The sequence below is a fragment of the Falco naumanni genome, chromosome 3 (assembly GCF_017639655.2).
Source record: "Falco naumanni isolate bFalNau1 chromosome 3, bFalNau1.pat, whole genome shotgun sequence".
NCBI classification, from domain to species: domain Eukaryota; kingdom Metazoa; phylum Chordata; class Aves; order Falconiformes; family Falconidae; genus Falco; species Falco naumanni.
The window spans coordinates 117107649-117128046 of record NC_054056.1 but is presented as its reverse complement, the minus strand read 5'-3'; the positions used below and the strand labels follow the sequence as shown (position 1 = coordinate 117128046).

At 39.1% G+C, this 20398-nt stretch overlaps 1 protein-coding gene and 1 long non-coding RNA gene across 6 annotated transcripts in view; one reads left to right on the top strand and one right to left on the bottom strand.

The window, feature by feature from the left end:
* TRAPPC9 (trafficking protein particle complex subunit 9) overlaps positions 1-20398 on the bottom strand; it is a 508912-nt gene that overhangs the window by 404410 nt on the left and 84104 nt on the right. For all 5 annotated transcript variants that reach the window (XM_040585704.1, XM_040585706.1, XM_040585707.1 and 2 more), the window contains one exon: positions 10173-10325. In XM_040585704.1, coding sequence (XP_040441638.1) covers positions 10173-10325 — 153 coding nt within the window. The remainder of the gene's footprint in view (positions 1-10172; positions 10326-20398) is intronic.
* On the top strand, positions 15396-19034 carry LOC121084352. The gene is made up of 3 exons (XR_005826697.1): positions 15396-15527; positions 17954-17957; positions 19022-19034. It is a non-coding gene; the product is annotated as an uncharacterized LOC121084352 (long non-coding RNA).

Below are 20398 nucleotides of genomic sequence, written 5' to 3'. Positions count from 1 at the left end.
AATAATCCATGCATTTTCATAGATCGGTTTGGTTTAGAAGGGAGCTTTGAAGATCATCTAGGCCAAACCCCACCTCACCACCTTCTTTTAAACATCACTGTTCTTTTCCAGGTTTACTAGTTAATGACTTATAGATTAAAACACAAGCAAACAAAAAAAAAAGATTAAAAACACAAGCCCTGAAAGCAACCAAAACATGAAGGAGCCATGTCCACATTGTACGACTTTGAAGCATATGCAGCATTAGTGTGGTTTCCTCATTGTTAAATTCTACCTTTATCTCTATGAATGCTGAAACTAAGAGTGTTTATTAACATTAAATATTCAAACATATTTGTTCCACGTGGGTTCACTGCAGAAAAATCAACCAGCAGCATCAAACTTATAGAAAAAAATATCAGAAGAGCTAAGTCTGAGCAGGATAGCTACAAATGGGAAAACAATCATATCTGTTATTATATCTAGAAAACTGAAAAACATATCAATTAGTCATTTTTATGAATATTTGACTAAATTTTATGAAAGTTCAACTAAAATTAAGCCTTTTCTCTTGTAATATAACTAAATAAAATCATCATGTAGTAATCTAGCCCATGAAGACCAAGGGAAAAGGAAGGGAAATTAGAGCACAGAATAGCAGGCGTTGAGTATACCCTCAGCAAGTTTGCCAATGATATCAAGCTGTGTGGTGCAGTCAACACGCTAGAGGGAAGGGATGCCATCCAGAGGAACCTTAACAGGCTTGAGAGGTGGGATGGACTAAAACTCATGAAGGTCAACAGGGCCAAGTTCAAGGTCCTGCACGTGGGTCAGGGCACTTCCAAGCACAAATACAGGCTGGGTGGACAATGGATTGAGAGCAGCATTGAGGAGAAAGACTTCAGCATGTTGGTTGACGAGAAGCTCAACACGACCTGGCAATGTGCACTCGCAGCCCAGAAAGCTAAGTGTATCCTCAGCTGCATCAAAAGAAGTGTGGCCAGCAGGTCGGAGGTCATTCACCCACCACCCGCCACTCCACTCTGGTGAGACCCCACCTCAAGTACTGCATCCGGCCCTGGGGCACCCAACATAAGGAGGACATGGACCTGTTGGAGCAAGTCCAGAGGAGGAGCATGAAGATGATCAGAGGGCTGGAGCACCTCTCCTATGAAGACAGGCTGAGAGAGTTGGGGTTGTTCAGCCTGGAGAAGAGAAGGCTCTGGGGAGACTTACTGCAGCTTTCCAATATGTAAAGGAAGCTTAAAAGAAAATGGAGAGAGACTCTTTGCCAAAGTCTGTAGTGACAGGACAAGGGGTAATAGTTTTGAACTGAAAGAGGGTAGATTTAGATTAGATACTAGGAAGGAAATCTTCACTAGGAGTGTGGTGAGACACCGGCACAGGTTTCCCAGAGCAGCTGTGGATGCCCCATCCCTGGCAGTGTCCAAGGCCAGGCTGGACGGGGCTTTGAGCAACCTGGTCGGGTGGCAGGGGGCTGGAACTAGATGATCTTTAAGGGCCCTTCCAACCCATTCTAGGGTTCTATGAATTTAGTATGGGCTAATAGGAATTTTATTTCTAACTTGCACAAGAAATATCAAGGTATCAATCCACCCCTAGACCAGCTCTCAACATCCCTTAGAAACCAACTGATGTTAAAGCAAACATTATTATTAGCCTAAGATTTGAGGAAGTAATACACTAAAAAGCTTAAGAGCTCACCAGCAAAACTTATCATACCTATATTTGATCACAGGCTTTGAAATCTTTTTTTAATGACAATAACCTAAGGAAAGATATTCTTTCCAAATTGATGAATGATTTTCACCAGTCCTGTATTTAGAAAAAAGCTGACAGTGATTGGTACATGAAATTGCAAAGAAAAACATAACAAGAACCAAGCGTGAAAAACTGCATGGTATTATTCAGATTTTCCATTTTGTATATGACACAAGTTTTCATTTCTTTGAGAAAGGAATAGATAATACTTAAAGCAACATCACAGACATACAACTAATGCCTGTCAATTTACCTTTTAAAAACCCATTCTATTTGGGGGGGGGGGGGGAGGGAGAGACAGCAGAAAAAGGTTAGTTTAAATTTTTTCTCTGGTGAAGAAGGATTATTTTTTTTTTTAATCTCTACATTATACTGTGCAAAAGGACTTCTCTGCCAGAGGCCTCCAAAAACCCCGATGTTCTCTTGCTAGTGATTTTTTTTTAATTATTTACCTTTTTCCTGTTCTTTGACTGGGTAGCAAAGATGATTAGACACTGTCTAGCTCCTCTGCAACACATTAAACAGTGACCACAGAATGGAAAAACATAAGCTGTTAAAAGCCCTGGTAGGCTGCAGAACTTAATGATGGCAGGAGAAAACAGGTAATTGGAAAGTTTAAAGCATCAATGAAGTAGTTCACCAGAAGTTTTAAATTACTTGATATGTCTGGTTTTTGAGACTTCCGAAATTTTATTTTCTCACATGAAGTTTGGAGATATGAAGATGCTAGGTCCTCCACAGCTTTCTTTTATCAATCCATACTGTCAAATATCTTGTGCAGCCTTTTACTATAAAAAGAACAATTGTCTTTCTACTCTGTCCAGAAATCTTCCTAATTTCTAGAACCCACACTGAATATTTCCATGGTAACAACACATGACCAACACTTTTTCCATGGTAACTGCAAAACCACAGCTTGCCTTTCCAACATCACAGTCACTGCTGTCACAACAAAGGCAAAATCTCTTACTGGCATTTCCACTCTGCTCTCAAAGGGTAAGTAAATTGTCAATTTAAGTTCACTAGCCACTTTCACAGCACACTTCGCAGAACAATCCCACACCATTTCGTATTTGAATGAGGGAAAGTTTACTAAGGGAGTTAAACCTGTACGACCCGGTGACTAAGCACTGAAGCTGGCACAGGATAGCTTCTGTCCCACTCTAACCCATAGCTCCCTTGTAACGCCATGGGGTACAGCGATTCCTGGTCTGATTCAGGTGACAGAAACATAGACACCTTTCAACTGGCACATCACAACTACAGTGGTCTCAAACTCTGTTGCAAGGAAATCCAGGATACCACAAAAATTTTTTGCATTCCACTGCATCCACAGGTAACTGGCCATACAATGTCATGAGATGCAAAAGCAGCTAAGGTTATAGGTTAAAGCTGCAGCTTCTCTGAAGAAGAAATAATTCCAACCCAGTGACAGTACAAACCTGCTTATTGTCGTTTTTTAAAAACACATGAAATGCACTTAATATTATATACAGGGCTGTTTGTGCCCAGGTGCTGGCGGTGGGGCTGGGGGTGGCCTCTGCACAAGCCGGGGGCGCCGGGGAGGGGGGCAACAGGTTTGGGCCAGGGCCAGAGGCGGCCCAGGCAGAGGAGGAGGCAGCCGAGGGGGGGAGCAGCAGCAGAGGCAGCCCCAGGCCGCAGCAGGAGGAGGGCAGGGGGTGCCGCAGGCCCGGAGCAGGGCTCCCCTGCAGCCCTGGCGAGCCCCCGCCGGGGCAGAGCCCCAGCCCGCAGCCCGGGGAGGGCCCCAGGCCGCAGCTGGGGGCTCTTTCCTGCAGGAGCTGCGGCCCTGGAGAGCCCCGGCGGGAGCAGGGGGTCCCTGAAGGGCTGCAGCCCGGGGCAGGGCCCGCGCTGGAGCAGGGAGACGGGGCAGGAGGCAGGAGCGGGGCTGAGGGGCTCACACGGGCTGGCACACGGCACAGACCCGGCCCGGCCCCGGCCCCAGCCCGGGGGACAGGGGACAGGAGCCCGGGGGGCAGCTGGGAGCGGGGAAGGGGTGGGCAGGTGTTTTAATGTCTTACTTAGTTTCTCACCATCTAATTCTAATTTATTTGGCAGTAAATTACATTGACTTTCCCCAAGTCAGGCCTGTTTTTCCCACGACAGTAACTGGTAAGTGATCTCCCTGTCTTCACCTCAGCCCATGAGCTTTCTCCCCCTATTTTCTTCCCCTGTCCTGCTGAGGAGGGGGGAGGGAGTCAGCCGGCTTGGGGGGGTGGGGCTGGGCGTTTGGCCCTTAGTCGAGGTTAACCACCTTATATTACACACACACACATATATATATATAAAAGCATTATAGTAATTTCTTTCTTACATGAGTGCTTTACAAGCATGAAAAAATAAGAGCTATGTCAGAGTTTTTGTAAAGTACACGAGCATAAAACATGAACACTAAATACCCCCTCGACCCATTTGTTTTTTGTCAGTCCATTACCTGATAGACATTTCAAAACAAAAATCCTCTTGGTAGGCAACCTCTCCTACGAACAGTTCAACATTTTTAAAGTACTTTCAGCATGTAAAAAAAAAAAGATTTTAAGAAACTCAGGACAGGAGAGTATGTTTGCTAATTCAGAATATGCCTTTTTTTTTTCCCCCTAGAAAACTAGAACCATCTTGTATTCTTCTGAAAGTTGTCGGAATTCTAGAAACATGCTGTCTGCAGCAACAAAGAGGGGAATAACAGAAGAGTAGAGAGTTTCAGGCAATATAATCCACTTCACCCTTCACAGTACGGTGGGCATTAAGGTGCAGTTCCTTCTCTCTCTCAAAAACATGCTTAGGAGTATCCATCACACAGGAGACCACAGATCACAGCACTCCAGACAGAGCTACCAGGAATGCATCAACTCTGGCTCCCAGGAGCAGGGCAGGGACAACACATAGCAGACTAAGCACATCTCTGAGACTCCATTGCATCTGAAGAGGATGGTAATAGTAATTAACAGTATCAAATGCAGTATATATAACGATTCCTTCCTGAGGCTGGTGAACTAACTAAACTAGAACTCGAAGTTAGATTTAAAATAATGTGAATACAAGGAAAGGGAGCAAATGAAAGGTAAAGAAATTCATAATCAAAGACCAGAGATTATTTAAGCACGCTACATTAGTGCGAAAATAAAGTGCTTCAGCAAGGAAAGAGAGTAACAGGATGGCAGGTCAGTTAGCCCATGTGTGCCAACAATAAACGTACTGCTATTTGCCTCATGTCTGTCTTGGCTATTTACATTGTAAAGATTCAGGGCCTGAAATACCTGTTATTACATATTTGTGTAGTGGTTGGTACAACTGATATAGGCTAAGGTCCTACAGCACTTAGGTACTGTTAAAAAAAAACCTGTATCAGTCAAATTATGAGACAAGAGTATTTATCTAGATTAAAAGGCAGCTGGAAAAGAAAAAGGCACCTTATCTTCTGTAAGCACTAAAACTGGAATTTAAGAACTTTGTAAGAAAAGTTCTTTAAAAATTAAGCATATTTTTAAAGGTACAGGGTGATGAATTTATGGAAGAAACAGAAGTGTTTGTAGTTAAAAAAAAAAACCAAAACAAAACACCCACCCACAACTCATTTGCTCAGATTAACAGCGCAACCAAAATGAAAACTGACATCTTCAAACAGCAGAGAGAAAAAGCTTCTTAGAAATTAAGTCACTTCGAAAAAAATATTCTGAGTGATTAAATGTAATGAAGACAACCAAGCACAGTAACACTGAAATGATCACACTGAAATATCTCTGAGGACTTCCATCATCATGATCATCAGTAATACAATTATCCTAATAAGAGTCCTCTAGGCTACTTAGATTTTCAGATGACTTGTCAAGATTACATTTAAATACAAAACCACCTATCTTTCTAACAAAGAAATATATTGCCTATACACTATGTACGTGTAGGAACATTTTAAAGTAAATAAAATCTAGCCATTTAAGTAGAAAAGCAACAAAGTGAGTATGAAACATACAATGGTCTTGCATACCAATACTAAAAAATATTCAAGATCACTGCTTTTAGAAATATGCTGTTATTTCTCTGCAACCTCTTTTCCCTTAGCAGAGACTTAAGGCTTAGATTTACTTCTCTCTTAGCATGTAATTAATTAGTTCCTTTGACGAGTTTATGAATTTAAAAATTCTCACACCTGTCTTTAGGTTCCCTATACACAGGATGAACGAACACTACCATTTTACGTAATGAAGTACTCATTGTAGATTAATTCATTAAGCTTTGTAAAGCATTATCCCCATGTAACACAAGCTTTTATTAAAGAGACTACTTCCCCAACAAGTTACCATATATAATGCAATCCAGAAAGAGCAGCTATTGTTCTTTTCCCATTTAGTGTTGGGGAAATACTGGATCTCAGAAATTGAAGTATGACTGGGAAGGAGCGTTCATTATGCTAATAGTGTGAGCATCCCACTGACCTCTTTATGTCACTTTAACAGGTGACACAGACCTTACTGCTTAACCTCCTTAAGTCTGGCTGTACAAAGTAGACAGAGACTAGGAGACACCAGGAAGAAACATTCTAACAATCTTAGCATCAAATTAAACACACATACTGACTTTCCTGACCAGAGAACCAAGAACATACATAGAAAGAACCATGAACCATCCAGCTAAGGGACAGGAGATCTAAAAGTTCATTAGCATTTGCAGCGAACAGATCTCCTAAAAGGAACCTCTAAATCCCAGTCAACTGCCTTCAAGATGTAAGCCCAGTTTTTCTTCATCCTAATTAATGAAATGTCTCTGGCACACCTGCCCAGCTGCTCAAAGTGCTTGCCAAGTAATTAATTCCAAAGAAAATAAACCCAAGGCAATCCAGATTGTGACAAGAACCCTAAATGACATGCTTTAACGGGAGGCACATTCATCTGCAATGTTATCTGGCACGTAATTAGGCTGTATTTGCATAAATGCAATTCCCAGCATGGAAGCTTATACAACACAGAATGGCATGTTCCTGGCATCACAGCTAGGACCTTATGAAATCTAATGACTGGGCAATAAAATGTCAAATGAAATTCAGTATAAATAAATGGGGGAAAAAAATCCTAAACTTATGTGTGAAATAAGAGGCCCTCAGTGTGTCAGACTGTTCAGGAGCAAGATCCCGGAGCTGTGGTTCACAGATTCATGAATCTACCAACTTTATGTTCAGCAACAGTCAAGAAAGTAAGTGACAAACTGTGCATTACTGTATTATTATAAGGAAAGTAATATAAAACAAAACAAAGATCATCATTAGGTCACTACACAAATATGTAGATCGCCTGTCAAATAGTGTATACAGCCTACTCAAACATACAGAACTGAAAGAGTTCAGAAAGGAGAAGGCTAATTGATGTAGAACTGTTTCCCTAACAGGGACAACTAAGCCAGTCAGAAATCTTCAGTCTGCGAAAGAGACCACTGTGACAATAACATGAGGAAATGTCGTAAAATCATGACTGAAATTAGGGTGTTTAGAAGATAAACTGTTACCTGTTCCTTGCAATACAAGAACCAGGTAATATAAGAAGGACACCAGTAAGTGCAAAGCTGCTAAAAGTAATGTAGCTGTGATTCTTCTTGCCACAGCATGGTGTACAGTGCTGACAGAGAGAATGAAGAATTTTATGAAAGAGAAACCCACCAAGAATGACTAACGATGCCTGAAACCGTATCAGGCTCTGGAAGTTCCTAAGCAAACAACAGTTGGAGCCCAAAAGCCTGAATGGAAGTAGCATGTAGGTTCGTGATTTTCCCTATATTCTCCTAGAGGCATCTGCTCTTAGCCACTATCACAGCTAGGATAGTGGACTAGACTGTCATTGATCTGATCCTGTACAGCCACTCATGTGTTTTTGCTTCCTTTAATCTAGACCACCTAACATTTTTCTTTATGAGACAGTATACCATCAACACACAAGAATCAGATCAGCAATTTTGATTGATAACTTAGTTTACTTTCCAATTGGATAAGTGTATCATAAGAAACACCAGTAATTTACCCTTTCTGTACTATGTCCTGATTACAAACAGCATCGAAGGAAACAATTTTAGCATCAAATGAAAACAGATCAAAGTAACAGATGCCTTGCTAAGGGCATTACTTTTAAAATTATTTTGATCATCATTGTAAATCTGGTCTTCAAAAGAAAAAGGTACCACAGCTACCATAAGATTAAAAGTCATGTCATAGTTGCCATTGATTTTTCTAGCTCTTTACTGTTCTTTACATCGGGATCTTACCTGCCTCTTCAGAAAGTACAATATTTGTAAAGTTAAAAGCAATATAGCAAAATTAAAGTAGCAAGTAAAAATGTCAGTGTACTTAGCATCTCTAATAACACTTTCAAAGTACACACAGTACAGAGCACCCAAAGATACCAAAGTTCTAAAGAACCAATAACAGATTCTACTCCTTTATCATCTCAATGAGAAAAGTTTGAATGGCTTCCAGGCTTCAGTTACACAACCTTTCAAAGAAGCTGTAGACAGAAATAACAAGGTAAAAATGTGCAAAGACTTTGTTTGTGTGTGGTCCCATATAAGTTAGATACTGCTGAAGAAACAGAGGCCCAAATCCAAATCTCACAGCTGTTTGATGCCAATACTGAGAAGTATGTATGTTATCTTCTCCTTCCATAGAATATTTTATCTGTATGTTATTTCATCTGAAAAACTGCTGGGCAAGTGCACCTTCAAAATGTCTTTAAAGCTTTTTGGAGACATGGCAAATGAAGGAAATTTTAATTTTTTTATATAGATATATATATACATATATATATTTAGAAGTTACAAAAATGAGATCAACAGAACTGACACTGAAGACAGTAATGTCTAGGTTTTAAAATACTGACTTTGGTAATTATTTTTCAACTTACATTGATAGAGTTCTTTCTCGTTTCCATGACTCTGATTTCTTTCCTATTAATATGAAACTGTCAACATACAAAAGCTAAGTTTCCAATAATAAAGTTCAATTTAAATTTTGAATCAACTTTCCTATACCCTTTCCATACAATGTAATAGATAATAAGTTGAATTATGGTCTAAGAAAAATTCTTAAAAGCAAGCAGTAAGCCATTAGAAGTTCCATGGAAAAGAGAGGGGTCATCTATCCATAGGGTACACAAGGACCAGGAGTTCAGGAATCTGTAAGTAATTCAGTATCATCTGTTCCTGAAACAGTAAAATCATCCTACAGTTAGCATCGGATCTGCACCCCTGCCCCCCAGTTCTGTGAATTTGTAGCATAAACTTGTACTATGCAGAATTACATCTCCTATCAAGGGCATTTCTCAAAGCCTCAATTCCTTGGCAGCTGTGTTTTCACAATAATATCAGGGTACAGTCTTCCTCCACTATCAGATTTTTCAAAAAGTTCTAAAGTAAACCTCAGAGTAGCAATGCTATGGGGTTTGTACAGTTAAATCCTACAATGTTTTTATAATTTATGTATTTTACACCAGTGATTTCTGTCTAAATGCATTTGCAAGATAACTCACAGAAATCAGTCCTATTCAACTTGAATAACATATGCATGTGACCTTATTTATTTTTTTTTATTTTTTTGTAAAGATTAACTATACTGACAACTCATACCTGCAACTGGATCCTGGGAAACAGTCCAAAAAATAATGGTACTTTTTTTATTGTTGTTGTTAAATACAGGAATAGCTTGTTTTGTCAAGTTAATTCAATCAGTGCAAATACATCAGGCAATTGAAAAAACACAGAGTATAGCATTCACTCCAGTGAGACTGTGTGTTTATTATAAAAAGGAAATCCTTATTACAAGTATGTGGTACTTGTAATTCCAGATAATTCTAATACAAGCAAGCATTCTGAGTTTTTTAATTCAAAAGAAATACATGAAACCTTCTCTACCGTACAAATAGTAGGGGGATTATGCCCTACATTTCAGTAGGTCGCTTCTGGCAAAACTGCTGCCTGCCATGATTAAGAATTTCAGATACTTTGATTAACTAAATAATCAACCTTGTTATTTCTTTTTAAAGCCCGCTCATTCTCATTAAAGCCCACTCTCTTTGAAGCCCACAACTCAATGGTGGTGCAAACTATTCTTTTTTACCTTCATAAAATAAGGATACAAAGAGACACATCAAAAACACTCTCTGTCAAGAAGGATTTAAAAAGATAGCAGGGCAATCACCATGGGAAAGTATGGTCAGAAGATCATGCTCAGAGTTGTGACAAAAATTCAGTCTTCAAACCATACAGCTCACTGAAGAGTTGCCTTTGCATTACAAGACAAATATGAAAATACACATCCACATCACACACTATATTTTAGAACAAATGGCAAAACAATGGGTAAGCGTTTCTTAGAAGTACTTACAAACTTCCTAAGCAAGGAGAAATTAAGAACTCACCATCACTGAGATCTTGCAGCAGGTTTTCTTGGCATGAAAAGTCCAGCTTCACTTTAATGTTTACAGTAAACGTTGCAATCTTCCCAGGTTTCAGTGGGAACTGGGAAAGAGTATCTTCTAGCTTCCAACTCAAGAAGTCCCCATACAGCTTCTCTGCATTAAAATAAGCAAATATTTCATGAGCATAACCTCTGTGTTAAGGAAGTTTATAACTGTTGTAGAGAATATTAACTGACTTGTCATTTTCTGTTTAAATTCTAAACTATTCATAATTAAGGCATTACAAACGAATTTAACCCTACAAAGATATCAGAGAGGTTACTGATATACACCTAGAAGCATCACAAAGCTCAAAATATGAAATTAAGTGAAGACAAGGAAAAAAAAATGTTACACAATAGGCAGCATAACATACATAGACTTTGAATACCACCTGAATGGGACCTAGAAGTTCACAGAGTTTTTGAATCATACAGACTTCAGCTCAGGAAATGCCAAAAAACATTTAATCCAAATATTACACCAGAATAAATCAGTTAAAATTCTGAAGCACCCGTAACAACATTATTTATTTAGCTGTTGAGCAACGGAGAAGACTAGGAATACTATTGTCTTTTTTTTTTTAATAAAATAAAGTCCTTTTTGAAAACTGAGAAGCATAAAGTATACAAACCCCAAACATTAATGATGTTGCCAGACAGGATTATTTTGTGTTAAAAGATATTTGTTTGATACATTATTTATCATTGGTCCATATGAGACAGGGCACCTGTAATTACTAGCTCTTCTCTCCTAAGCCTAACATGCCAGAAGATAATATGAGGAAAAAAAAACCCAAACAATATTTACTGTTCATCAATACATTGAGATACTTTATCCAGTTACTCAGTCTCCGTAGTACTCCGGTAACATCAAAAGATACATCTTGAAATAAAGAGGAGCAGAGGGTTAAGTCCGCTTCAGCAGCGTGAGTTAGTTATGTGTTATTTCAAGTGCTGTAGTATGCCAAAAGCTAGAGTGATGGACATTTAAGTACCTTCAGCAAAAACAATCCAAAAAGTGCTATTCCATGAACTTTATGCAAGAGAGAAAAATTTTTTTAGAATGACAGAAAAGGTTGTTTCATGCTAGAATGGTACAATAATACAGTGACTTCTTCCTGAATTAATCTTTCTTTAGATACTAAATAGGCTCAAAAAATATTTGCTAATCTTTTATTTCTTTCACGCACTTCATGGATAATCCTGGGGAGCAGGGGGAGGAGATCCATTGTACAGGGTCTGGCTGAGGTGGAGTTCATGAAATTTCTTCAAGCAGCCTGTATGCTGCTGTTTTGCATTTGTGACTAGAACAGTGCTGGTTAATGCACCAGCTTTTTGGCTGCTGTGCCCAGTACCTGCACAGCAGCAAGGCTTTCTCTTTTCCCACTCCGCCTTGCCAGCCAGTGGGCCAGCAGTGGGCAAGAAGCAGGAAAGCAACACAACCAGGCCAGCTGAGCCAGATCGACCAAAAGGATATTCCATACCTTAAAATCTAATGTTGTTCTGATTTTTAATTCCTCTATCCTTTGCTTATTAAACAATCTTTATCTCTACCAGAGTTTTCTTACTTTTGCCTTTCTGATTCTCTTACCCACCCTGCTGGGGCAAGAGGATGGGGGGAGTGACCAAGCAACTGGATGGGGGCTTCGGTTCTGGCTGGGGTTAATCCACTACGTCCATAAATTCATTAATATTTGCTAGACTACACAATGCTAAACACTGCAGAAAAGACTATTAATACATAAGTAAATATGACTGTTTGACTGGAAGAATCCTAAAAATATATTAATTTACTGTAGCAATGCATACTATGTCCAAAGTACGCTGAATAAGTCTTCTAAAGGCTCATTTAAATACCTTTGTGCTTTAAAGACCCCGTGCTTTGCTTAACACAGGGACCACTGAAAGTCACACAGTTCACCTCTACTTCATACCAGGCTACTGTATTTCAGAGCTTTTCCAAAACCACTATCTAAGATCCACGTGTGAGAAAACAGGGTGGGAAGACTGCCTCAACAACTGCCATCTAGAATAAGGATCTTTCAAGAAAAGTAGTACTTAGAATTCCGGTCCAAACTTTGTTGATTTGCATAGAAACAACTGCATCTAGGGAAGGTAAAAAAAAAAAGTGAGTATTTTTCCATCAACTTCTAGCTAAACAGTAACTGCTTTGCCTGAGATATATCTTTTTCCTCACAGACCATCAAGTGTTGTCTCTTTCCACATCAAATCAATAGTATAGACTTCTTTATATGAGCAAAGATGAGGTGAAAATAAAAAAAATCCTAACAATTGTTTCCTTAAAGTCACCTCCACCTCATCTAATTATTTAGCTGTAACTGTATCACTGTTCTGATTTTCTTCTATTTTCAAGAAAAAAAAGGTAGCTTAAGTACAGCAATCTCTATCCCCTTTTCCTGGTAAGGAAAACCATAACATGCTAAAGAGATGTTTTTCTTTAGTGTAAGCAAAGAAGAATTACATATCCCAAGCACTTGAGTGATGATCTTCAGTTTAACGAACAAATTGTTTCCAAAATGTATTTTCATTAAATAAATATAATTTGAAGATATTATGAGTGAAAAGACTTTCCAAGTGAGAACAGCCTTTGCAGATATTCTCTAATTTAACACCTGTAATTACAAGACAAGGTCTAAAGGTTTGAGCTGAAAGTTAAGCTGTAGAGAACAACCTAGTTTATATTTATCTGACGGTGGCTTATAGTTTAATAATGCTTTCTTCACCTTGTTCAGTAATCATTACTACAGTGAATTATACTATGGCAAGGGGCTTCAAAGCTTTCAGTCCAGTGGGAAAGAGTTTTATCTGGCGCATGCCTGTGTTCAGTTGCAGTTTCAGTTTATACTTCAGAAAGTCCAAAAATTTGTGTTTTGCAAACAACTGAAGTTATAAGTGACTATTAGTCAAGAGTTCAAATTAGTAACTTGTTTTATCAATTTACTGGATACTAAATTACTACAGTCATAACAAATATCATACAACAGTTTACCCACAATATAACTTTGGGTTACCTTAACCCAACCTGATTTTAGGGTCTGCCAAAAAATCAATCCACACTGGCATTTTGCACAGAGAAACCTGATAGAAAAGCAAGTCTTTTGAGATCACAAGAACATCAGTTCCTCAATTCTTTTCAGTCTTAAGCTCCCAGGTAAATCTGTCTTTTTGCCATGGTTTATTTTAATGTAAGCACATCTATAAAATTCTTTACTGAAATAATTTCGCTCTTTGATTGGGTATTTAACTTTACATGGCTATTAAAACGATTATGAGAAGCCATAATCTGTTTGTGCCTTCCCACCATCACAAATTCAAGCTATTGTATAGAACAACATGTATTAGGACTGCTACCACTTTTCCAAAATTATTTTCTCAAGAAAGTGAAGAAACAAAACCATAAAATGACGAATTTAAGAATTACTTAATAGGAACAAATTCAAATTAAACTAGCAATGTGTATTTAGTATTTGGTATATTTGAACATTAATATCTCAATTGCATAGATTGCAAACATGTAGATTTATGGGCTACCAAGGTTTTAATTTATTTTTTTTCTCTTCTTAAGAACAACAGTGTAGACAAAGACATTTCTTTCAGTAACATTCTTTAAGACTATCAGCATTAAATTGTTCTGCAAATTACATCCACCACTTGACCAGATTTATTTCCAAAGTTTATCTTAACTAGATTTCAAAATCATATAGGGAAGTAGTACTGTCAAAGGCAAGAAACTAAAAAGGACCTCATGAAATCAACTGAGTAGGCAAAAAAAAGGACTTCAGTATAAATAAAGGTAAAATAATACAACTGGGGCAGGGGGAGGGATGAGCTATGCGCGGTACATTGAACTTAGAACTGGCAATTAGAACTCCACAAAGAAATCCTAGAATCACCATTGATTCATGGAATCCCTACAGAATCATCAGAGTATTGAGCAGTAACAGCAAAAAAAACCCCAAACCAAACCAACAAAAAAAAACCACAAACCATACCAAAACAAAACAAACAGGACGTCATTACAAAGAATGCTGAGAGCAAGACAAAGGGGGAGAATTTTGCCACTGTACAAAATCCTGGTGGGCTCACATCCTAAACGCTGTTTGCAGATTTCATCTCTGTACTGCAAGGAGAACATACTAGAGCCACAGACAGTCCAAAGAAGGGTAACTAAAATGATGAAGGGGCAAAGCAGCTGCCATGTGAGCACAGACCCTTCAATTTGAAAGGACGAGCAGGGGAAGATAACTGCAGAAATCTACAAAAATTAGAAAAATATCACATAAAGTGAATGCAGAACTGCTGCTCACTAAATTCCCTGGTATGAGAACTAGAAACACTTGATAAAACTAGCAGGAGATCAGATTAAAAGAGAAACAGCACTTCTCTACCCATGCAGTAGGTGAACTATAATCTGTGGCTACAGGAGACTGAAGAGGCAAGCAGCACCAGCAGCTTCAAAACAGAAAAGGCAAAATTCATGGGCAAGTCCACAAAGGGCTACTTCAAAAGGAATAGTTATGTACAGAACCTACAGATGCTGAGCAAGCACAATAGTTGCTCTCCCCAAGCAACAATTCCTGATGTCCTGTGCCTACAGAGCTAGGTGGATAATCAGCCCTAGTAGGACATTGCTTGAATTCTCATGTCTTTGTCTGTCCATGGGAGAACGGGACAGGATGGAACTGAATTAACTACAGCATTAAGATCTGCAAATATCCTCAAAATTGCAAAACTCAAAGCATCAAAGAAATTGTATATATGTGGAACAGCGTTCTAAGATCACAAACACAGATTAAAAAAAAGAAAAACCACACAACAAACCCCCCCAATCTCGTGGTTTATCCCCAGCCAGTAATTAAGTGCCACACAGCCACTCACTCACTCCCCCCTCACCCAGTGAGGAGAATCACAAAGGAATGTAAAACTCAAGGTTTAAGATAAGAACAGTTTAACAATTGAGATAAAATAAAAACAAAAGAACAATAACAACAATAGCAGTCATAATGAAAAGATGGGAGAAGGGCAGAGGAATGCAATCCAAAGGGAAGGGAGAAAAGAAACAAGCATGCACAATACAACGGCTCACCACCCACTGACCAGTGCCCAGCCAGTCCCTGAGCAATGACCCCCAGCCCTGGCCAATGCCCCCACCCCCAGTTTATATACAGAGTGTGAAGTCCCATGCTATGGAACACCCCTTTTGCTAGTTTGGGTCAGCTGTCCTGGCTGAGTCCCCTCCCAACTCCCTGTACTCCTCTAGCCCTCCCACCAGCAAGGCCTAAGAAACCAGAAAGTCCCCAAGCAGCCTGTTCCCACCCCAAATCCAACACAGAGCACTGCACTAGCCACCAAGAAAAAAATTAGCTCTATCCCAGCAGAAACCGGGACAGCACAGAAGGATAAAAAGATGATACAGATGATGCCTGGAGGTTCAGCAAGATGGCTCGCAACACTACAATTGAATTAGAACACTTGGAAAACTGGAGGAAAGTTTAAAGGTAAGGACAAAAAGAAACAAAATAGAAAGAAAAATGTAACAGACTACAGCTGAAAGGTAAAGTCTGGGTGGAACACAACCCAACCAATTGCCGCTTCTCAAACTGAGCTGCTGACACAAAATACAAACACACCAGCAGCTTCCAACTAGCACAGAAGGGTAAGACCAGGGTACCCCACATCTCTGAGTTCAACGTGCACAAAGGTACACTAAACGCAAGTATGATCAGACACCTGGTGACAGAAATCTGATGTGCTTCAAGGTATCAAAGTTCTTCAGACTTCTATGGTAATCTGCATGTCTGATTCTTGATGCCTCCCCTGCTGAAGTATACATTCCTAGCAGAACACACAGGGCCTCCAAAAAACTCTTGGCTCCAAACACACAGGCATTGGCAGTCATACATCTTAACTTCTCCAACTGCAAAAAATTCTAGTAAAAATTAAAGTTACATATTTAGCACTGCAAAGTATCCAGCACCTTTTTGTAAATGAGGAACTGTGGGGTGTGCACAACAGAAATACAGGATTCAAAGTACTAATACTTCATCAGCTTTTAGGCAGTGTACCTATTATTAATTTTGAGATTGGGGAAAACCAGCCTCTCTCAAATTGAGGAGACAATCCAGAACATTCTTAACTCAGACCTGCTAGACAGAAATGAACTTGCAGGACTTGTTACATTCTTTACAAAGCAAATGTATCTGCAGAGTTTCCTCTGGGCAATTAGCAAGTATACCTAAAAGGACAAAACAAAATGTTCTACAATCATGAATGATTTGACATTTATCCTATGAGCTGAAAAAAAGTGTTAGTAAGAATCATACAAAATCATGATCTCTGTCAGCCAGTGTGGGCAGAGGGGAAGAGACTTGAGCTGAGAAACCTGGACAGTAAAACCACAGCAGCTAAACTGGGGCTGGATTACCAGCACTCTGTGTCCTACCTTCACAAGGACATTTGGGCTAACTAGAGAAAAGCCTACCTGCATTCACAACTCTCTATGGAACATAACCCAGCTCCAATTTGAAACGTTTTACAGTTTTGTTTGGCAAAAGAGGTACATGGATCTATTCCAGGATATTCGCCGTTCTTAAAATGGGTTACCTGGACCTCAAAGTAGATTCATTTGTGGTCTGGCACAGCTGAACAACTGAAACCATACGCAGATGTATTCGAAGATCGTAGAAAGAATACAGCTAGACAGGTGAATGTATTTCTCTCTGTTTAAATTCCAGAGGTATTCTTTAAGAAAGACCAGCGAGGTTTTGTTTCACCATCCAGGTTCATTCAGTGTATGCAGCTGATGCTCACTACTATAGCCTAACCACCTGCGAGGCTGGTAAAAATGCCTGGCACACTCCTCTCAGTGCCTCAACTTTGAAAACAGTGGTGTTACATTTGCCCCTGAGTGGATCAAATAGTTGGGTTATCATAGCATTACAGAATTGTTTAGGTTGGAAAAGACCTTCAAGATCATCAACACCAACTGTTAATCAGCACTGCCAAGGTTACCACTAAACCATGTCCCTAAGCACAACATCTACAAGTCTTTTAAGTACCTCCAGCAATGGTCACTCAACCGCTTCCCTGGGCAACCTGTTCCAACGCTCAACAACCCTTTTGTTGAAGAAATTGTTCAGACTATCCAATCTAAACCTCTGTGATGCAACTCGAGGCTATTTCCTCTTATCCTGTCACTAGAGTGTACCCCCTAACTGAGATATAACAAGCTTCTGACAAGAGCTGACTAGAAAAAAAGGATGGAAAGGCAACCCCCTTTGCAAATGTTATCATTCTAAAAAAAGTATCAGACCATCTGACCTGGTGAGGGATAGTACAAGGTGACACAGAGCTGACCTTGACAGTGTATGTGTGATGTCCAACCTACAGATACCACCGCCTGGTAGACAGCGGTGCAATGCGACATTAAAAGACATGACAGACATGTTTATTGTGGCAGCATGACAAGTCCCTTTTACTGATTTGCCTAAGGATCTGTTCCATAATGCATGGCTGCTAAAGGACTCAAAAACCCTGTGATGTCCTTTACGAACTGCACAGGGTGAGCTGCAATTTCTGCTCATTTATCTGAAGGCCAGAGTGAAAAAGCTAAAGAGCTGCACCCGAAAGAAACAGAAAAGAGGAAGCAAGGGAAGGCAAGTTTGCAAGCCTGATCTCCAGAGGCTCTCATCAACCAGATACCACTGAAAACACTGCCAGAGAAGTGGGCTTCCTCAAGAAAAGTGACTGGCTATAGCTAACACAACAAAGGAGGGAGGTCAGGTCACTGCACTGCAACAGGTAATCCCACCCAGTCATTTCAATTTAAAAAATGAGAATGTTTGCCCTTTACCGCATTCACCTTTGTGCTAAAAGTTGTGGCCCCAGAAAGAGAAGGTAAGGAAATGGAAGTCAGACAGGCAGGCAGGCAGGCAGGAGCTGCAAAGATTTACGAGCAACTGCCAAAACTACAAGAACCAAAGCAAATCAGGTGAGACAAAAGAATGATTGAAAGCTCTTCGTATTTGGCTGAAATTGGACAACCTCTCCTGGGCTCTCAGAGTTGACAGGCAAGCTGTGGTCATGGCAGATGAAGATGCCCAACAGCTTTGAAGGAGACCTTGAGAAGTTTAAATCACAGGCCCCTTTCATCTGAGGAGTAGTAAAGAATATCCAAAAGATAACTTCTTAACGTACTACAGATAGTTCATAAGCATCTGCATATGCTCTCAACTTGCTATATAACATCAAGTTAAGAGTTTGTGTTGGTATTACAGATGTTTTGATGCCATATCCACATTATTTCCATGCATGTAGTATTTACTGATCAAAATGAGCTACTGACATCATAAATCTTTAGTTCCCTGTTGACCACCAGAATCCCACGTCAAATGTCACACTGTACCATGAGTCCATCCTTATGCATTTGTGTAACTTTATGGTAATAATTAAAATGGAATAGAGTCCATTAAAAAAGGCAAAGGTCCATCCTTTGCAAGACCTACACACAATCACATCTGAAATAACATAATTACATGCTTAATGTGGACAATCAGTTCTTTTGCCATGGACTGTGTTTTTCAGTGTTTTACATCACATACACTTTTTACGTCGTGTAACAAGTCATACTTATTGTCCTCCAATAACATGGTTCATCTTGAGCATAGATTTCCAAATACAGGGGCATTTCACCTCTGTGATACAATGCAAGAAACTGAAGATTATGTTATCCAGGGTCCTGTCAAGCAGAATCCAAAGTTTTGCTTTAATATTTAAGATAATTTCCAGAAGTCCCTGCCCATGTAGATTTCTACAATTCTATGATTCTGATGGCATGGTTCTCACACTCTCAGAACAAATATCATTTGATGGTTCTCAAAACTCACTCTCATTTCTGGTTTTCCAAAATGGCAATTTAAGTCTTGCATTTTTTGAGTATGCATATCTGTAATTTACTCAAAAGAAATTTTCCCTTTTCTGATAAAGACAATTATTATCATGCTTAATAACATGTAAGATCTAAATACACAGAGAGGCTTCATTGTAAACATTTTCTATACAGAAAGAAAATGAAGGATGAAGTAAAATTAAAGTTTTACTGAACTCATAGCTGAGTGTATCAACTCTTCTTTTTCCCCATTGTTTTTAACAAAAGTTTTAACTGAGAGATAATGGCTTTCAAGCTGACAAGACTATCTTTCAAAAATCTGAATCAATTAACTGCATAACGTTATGTACTCTAGAGTCTGATTAGCATCTGATTCAAAGTCCCATATATTCCACCCTTTAATACATTCCATTACATTAACTCCACCATTTAATGTGTATGTTGTATTTGGTCTCTCAATTCCATACATGCAGGACCTAGCACAGTAGAAGCACTCTGGAATTACTGAAATAAGAACAGTAAGTCATCATATGTTTGTGCTTCTAAAATTATTTTGGTAACAAGTCTCAGACAGAAAATCTATTCTTAGATGATTGGCAACTCCTATTCTCTTAGGTTGCAGAGAAGAGGATACTCAAAACAAAAAAATCACAAGCATAAATACTGAAATGTACAAAAATCACGAGGTATCACACTGCTTTATATTCTGGCACTGACAGAATAAAATAAGGTATTTCTATCATAAGTAAGGATTATCTTCCTTGTCATCTGCAGTTCTGTTAATATTCTGTTAGTATCATTTTTGTAATGATGCCTCAGAGGACAAAACAAAAACTGTAAAACACATCACAAAACAAAAGCAATCTTCACCTATCAGACTACTTTATTACTAACATGTACAGAGTATTTTAGGAGAACTAAGTAGAAGAAAGAGATGTACTGTATCTCCTCCATACCTTCAATTATTCTTTTAACTCCCCATAGCTTATTTATTGCCTTGATTTTTAAAGTCTTTTATCCCGGTTTTTTTCTGATTGCTCACTGAATGACATAGAAGTAGGCTTATTTACTTCCACCCCCTCAAGTAGGACAACATCACTGCTAATGGTAATTTAACTAATCAGTATATTTAGACATAAGGAGAAAATAATTTAGACTCAAGATTCTTGCTTTTTACTAGTCATTGCCTCAGGATTTTTTTCCCCAAGTAACATGGGGGAATCTAGATTTCCAAAAAGCAGGTGACCCTTTGACACACAGATGGTTCTACAATTTCT